The sequence below is a fragment of the Toxotes jaculatrix genome, chromosome 9 (genome assembly GCF_017976425.1).
Source record: "Toxotes jaculatrix isolate fToxJac2 chromosome 9, fToxJac2.pri, whole genome shotgun sequence".
In the NCBI taxonomy this organism is placed as follows: domain Eukaryota; kingdom Metazoa; phylum Chordata; class Actinopteri; family Toxotidae; genus Toxotes; species Toxotes jaculatrix.
The window spans coordinates 2576048-2581624 of record NC_054402.1 but is presented as its reverse complement, the minus strand read 5'-3'; the positions used below and the strand labels follow the sequence as shown (position 1 = coordinate 2581624).

Below are 5577 nucleotides of genomic sequence, written 5' to 3'. Positions count from 1 at the left end.
CTCTGACTCTATTTCACGTCACGTGCTGATAAAGTTTGTGTTTGTTCTGAGGAAAATCTGATGACGTGAGTCACAGTAGAATTTGGGTAGGAGACATTTTACACAATGAACTCAGTAAAACTTGACCACAAACCTCCAAAAAGTAAAATACTAAATTGATATCAGATATCATACTGATTTGAATCATCAGTAAGATATCTGATATCATGTAAAAAATATTTGTAAAATATCAGATCATAATTAGTAATATATCCAGAAAATGATCTGTAAAATATGCAAAAGATATTAGTAAACTACCCAAAATAAATAAATACATAAATAAATAAATAAATAAAAAAGTGTTTATAATAATGTGTATAAACACTACTACCCTGTGGTCACAATGAGTAACGACACCTCTCAACTATGACCACTCCATCCATCCATCCATCCATTTTCTACACCACTTGATCTGTCAGGGCCGACACGCAAAGACAGACAACCATACACGCACACACTCACACACTCACACCTTAGAGTTGCCGATTAACAGAATGTGCATGTTTTTGGGATTGTGGGAGGAAGCTGGAGTACCCAGAGAAAACCCACACAGGCACAGGGAGAACATGCAAACTCCACACAGAAGAGCCCAGACCGGGGTTTGAACCTGGAACCCTCTTGCTGTGAGGCAACAGTGCTACTGTGACCACTCATGATCAATAATAAATAAAAACCAAATAAAAATAATAAAACATAGACAAATAATGACAAAGGAAAAATAAAATCCAATGCAAAGAAAAGTTAGAGTGAAATACTTACAGAGACTTGACGAGATTTTTGGAAATATTATTTCCACATTTTTCAGACACTTGTGAGAAGTTTCCCTTAAGTAATGAGATTATTACAAGGAACTGGGAGTCAACCCACCGATCTTCCAATTAGTGGGTGACCCGCTCTACTTCCTGAGCCACAGCTGCCCACAAGTATTGTTCCCATCATGAGAGCGAATAGTCTGTACAACGTCACATCTGTTCAGCAGGGGTCACTGTGGAACAACACAAAGAACCGTTAGTCATTGTGGTTCACTACTGTTGAAAACAGTGGCGTTGCCTTCAGAATAAGAGCTGATTGGGGTTCATGCACAAAGGTGCAGTCACGGCCGGATTAACCTCCAACAAAAAAAAAAAAAAAAAAAAAAAAGGGCGGACAGTCTGTGATCTGAGCTATTTTATTCATTCAAAGCTGATCTCTGTACAGAAAGATTGATTTCATACATCCACATTTACAAGAGGAAGAGAGATGAAGAACAGACAGAAGAGAAGTGTCTCTAATCTGAACTGCATCTCAGCTGAAAAAGATTTTTGGGAGGGGAGATCTCCAACATCGAAGCGTCCTTGAATGCACCACTGTGATATTTCAAAACAGTCAACTGCATCAGCACATGAAAAGAAAAGAGAGCGACTGTAAGGGAGATAATGCCAAAAAAATCAGGGATGGTTTGGAGAAAATGATCAGAAGGAATTTGAACTTAGTTTGCAGTTTATGAGTTAAAATGTTAAAAGTGAGGAAACGTGGAATAAACCATTAAAACATGAGGAGAAGTTTATTCCCGGTTGGTCCTCAGTCAGTCTCCGATGAGCAAGTGAGCCCTGCCTCTCCTTTTGTTTCTCCACATCGAAACTTTGAATCAACACCAGATATTCTGTAATAAAAGTCTATTATTCTACCACCAGAAAGAAATAATAAATCTCTATCAATCTCTAAATCCCACATATATGATAAACCTCATCACACCGCAGAGCCTCAACTATAATCACTGCTGTAAATACACAATCAGCTGATAGAGACTCACATCTTTGTCTAGTACCTTTGATTAAAATGTCTTTTTTTTCCTCTTGTGCAACACTAAAACTACAAAGAGTCCCGTTTTTGTCACGAAGCATTTCCAGGTCCTGGGATTATAAAACTAAACTCCTCTGAAACCCTGAAGGCTCGAAATCACCAGAACAAATCCTGAATTTCATCTTGCATCCAGCAACTGGTTCTCAGTCCAGGTCCAGGTTCCTGATCCTGGCTGGAAAGAAAGCAAAAGGGTCACTTCAGCAGTCCTGATGATTCAGTTCTGTCTGCTTCAGTCCTCTTGTCCTGGTCTTTGTCCCAGAATGCACTTCAATCCAAAGTCCACCTCAGCACAAAGAACTGCTTTCCTTTTATTGATCCTCTGTAAAGTGCCATTCAGGTCGAAGTCCAGGTATCCTGCCGCAAAATGTTGGAACAGTTTGTTCTGATGTCAAACAGCAATGCTGACAACGAAGCAACAAATCAAATTACGATCTGGATGATTTGGATGACTTTAAATCACATGACTGTGACTTTATGTATCACCAAGGCCTGGTCACAGCAGTTTTTTCCCATTCCCTACACAGTGGTCTTTGTCATGTTTGAGTTCTCCTCTAAACGTCTCACATGGTTTCAGTTCAGTAACTGTTGATGAAATGATCCAATATTTCACAACAAAGTCTAAAAAGCGAAAACAGATCAGAGAATCAGGACTTTGTTTTTCTTCTCATTTCGTCTCCCATGAATCAACAACCCCTCAGATTTATCTGGCGACCCCGGGACCCTGACCCTTAAGTAAAGGGTCTGAAGACTTCGTCCACCAGTTTGAATTTCATGTAGGTGCAGATTTGAGAACAATCACATTTCAAGCTCCGGACTTTAAATAGTGTTAACGTCGTGCTGTTTGTCAGTCAGAGAGCCAGATACTCTTTCTCGTAGTGTATTAGGTGTGAAAGAAATATTGTGCTGAATGACCGAGAAAAATACAGGTGATGTTAGCCAGCTGGAGAAGCTGATTAAGCCCCAGTTGATAAGTTGCTAAATACTGTTAGTCACTCCAAAACCAAGCTTCCAGCATCACCTGTTTTGTGAGGACACACAAGTGAATTTTGTTGTGAATTTTTTTCTGATGTGACCAGGCCTCAACGTCGAAGCTTCGTTTTTTTTCCCCACAGGTGAAAAATGGGGAATGGAATGTGGAATCACGTGCGAAGCTTGAATCCAAAGAAAGGATTTTCCATCGTACATTTTGATTTCATCAGAAGAAATCCCAAAGTCCCAAAGTGAAGTTTTACCAGAATATTCCTTTCTGCCTCTGATCCAAATCTGTTCTCCATGTTATGTCCTTTAATCAGTTCTCATCATCATCATCACTTCTCGTCCTTTTGTTTTCCCCTCAGCAGCCGGAGAGCAGATTATTTTCATCAGGAGTCAAAACGCCTGGACGTTTAAACCATTTTCAGCCCATTTCTCCTGTTTTTCCTTCAACATGACGAACTTCTCCAGAGAGACAAACGTATTTTTGGTGGATTCTCTTAAAGCAGCAGCCTGATGGAACAATTTGGTCAGAGATGGTTTAGTGGATAATTAATCATCACTGTTTTGGGAGTTAAGTTAAAATTAAGAACCACCCGCAGGATGTTGGATCTCAAACGCCCACAGTTTTGCTTCCAGTCAGGAGCTTAGTGGAAAAACTCAAATCTCGTGATCCGGGCTTTTCAAAGAACATCGTCCGGGTTTTCCTGGACGGGCGCTCGGGTTTTACGTCGGCGCGGTCGCAGCGTGGTGAAGCAGGACGAGACTGTGAGGGCAATGCGGCTCACACCCACGTTCAGGCAATGGACCTCTGAGGTGACCGGGACCTCGGAGAAGAGGGCGCGGTCCCGGGACAGCCGGGCTGAGCTGCCGCCGTCGCAGCTCTCGATGTCTTTGACGATGTTGAGGATCTCCTGACGCTCCACCTGCCGAGTCATTCCCCGGATGTTCAAAATGGCCGACACATGCTTCTTCCTGAACACAGAGAAGGAAAGACACAGAACCGAAACAGAGGAAACAAGCTGTGAGGAATCAGGATTTAATGACCTTTTTTTGGATGTACAGTAAATCATGGGCATTTTGAAATGTCATGAATAAAACGACATCTGCTGAAATTAATGTGCAAGTCTCCCAAAAACAGAATCCAGCTAAATCCAGAAAATTCCACCTCAGGGTGCCCTCACACCGCAGCGAAATAACATAAGACCTACACGCTGTGGAGATAAAAGTGCCTCCGTGTTATCGTTCGCACCTCTCCAACATACACAAACAGCACAATGATGGTTAAAACACGGTTTGGTGAAGCTGTTTATTTGATCGCATCAATCTGTTTATTGATCGCCATAAAGGTAATGTAAAACATTTGCGTGTCACGTTATTGTGTTGTATATTAATACAACACGGGACATTACACTGTGTCTCCCAGGACACAGTGTGGAGGTAAATACAATCCATACGGCTATTAGGAGAACAATAACAAGAACACTGGTCTTTATATAGAACACACACACACACACACACACACACACACACACACACACACACACACACACACACACACACACACACACACACACACACACACACACACACACACACACACACACACACACACACACACCTCAGTGGGTTAAAGGTGAAATTTCAGAGCAGCTACGTCACAATCAGAGAGGAAGGAAAGTGTTTGTGTGTTTATGCTTTGTCTTTAGTTTCTCTCTCTCACACACATACACACAGTATATAAATACAAATACATTACGTAAAGACGCACAGATTATGTGCTCTGAACAGGTATGAAAACCTGTTGAGTAACACTCGGCCCTCGTTTGAAAGTTACAGAGCTCAGTTAAAAGACACAAATCGACCACAAAGACACAAAACCAAACTTGTTCTGTTTAGTTTCTGTGCTGTTTAAAAAGTTATTTTAAACAGGCGTCAAATCAGTTTTTAAGCTGCACTTTTATTTATCTTGATGCATGAATCTGATAATTAGGTGTGACGTCTGTGTAGCTAAGCTGCTGCAGCGTGGTGCTCAGAACACGTCTGTCATGGTGATGTGAAACAGGTGGGGAAAGTGACCCTGCCAGTGTTTTGCAGGTATGTGGGTATATTCATGGCTTTTTAAAAGTTTTATGTGTTCGTACCGGACGTCTGGAAACTCTCTGACCAGAACTCCCACCTCCATCTGGATGGAGGGGACGTCCTCCAGCTGGATGATCTCTGAAATGTGAGCCAGAGCACTGTCCAACCAGCTGGACGGAGACTCCTGAGAGACAGACAGACGGATAGCAAAGGACTGACCATTATTCCATCGTAATCCATGAAGTGTAGAATCCAATTTCAAAAATGAAAGGAGGTGGTGAACATCATCATGACCTTTGACCCTGAACACTGACCAGGTCTTTGAAGAGCACTTTGATCTGTCTGCCTTCATCTCTGAGCCGGCCGGCCATCCTCTTCCTCATCTTCATAGAGGTGCAGATGATTCTGCCTCGCATGACTGAGCGAAGATATTCCATCACCACCCGGCGGTGGACCTCCGCCACCAGCAGCTGAGGGCGAGAGACACAGAGAAAGACAGAGAAAGACAGAGAGAGAGAGAGAGAGAGAGAGAGAGAGAGAGAGAGAGAGAGAGAGAGAGAGAGAGAGAGAGAGAGAGAGAGAGAGAGAGAGAGAGATGGTGATTACACCAAATCAACAGTATCTGCTTCTCAGTTCGGTGTG

At 42.4% G+C, this 5577-nt stretch overlaps 1 protein-coding gene across 2 annotated transcripts in view; it reads right to left on the bottom strand.

Moving 5' to 3' along the window:
- Positions 1-1193: 1193 nt before the first annotated feature.
- LOC121186807 (tumor necrosis factor alpha-induced protein 2-like) overlaps positions 1194-5577 on the bottom strand; it is a 33845-nt gene continuing 29461 nt past the window's right edge. For both annotated transcript variants that reach the window (XM_041045607.1, XM_041045606.1), the window contains exons 13-15: positions 5250-5405; positions 4998-5119; positions 1194-3828 (exon numbers count right to left, since the gene is read on the bottom strand). In XM_041045607.1, the coding sequence (XP_040901541.1) occupies positions 3537-3828; positions 4998-5119; positions 5250-5405 (570 nt within the window). In that variant the 3' untranslated portion in view covers positions 1194-3536. The remainder of the gene's footprint in view (positions 3829-4997; positions 5120-5249; positions 5406-5577) is intronic.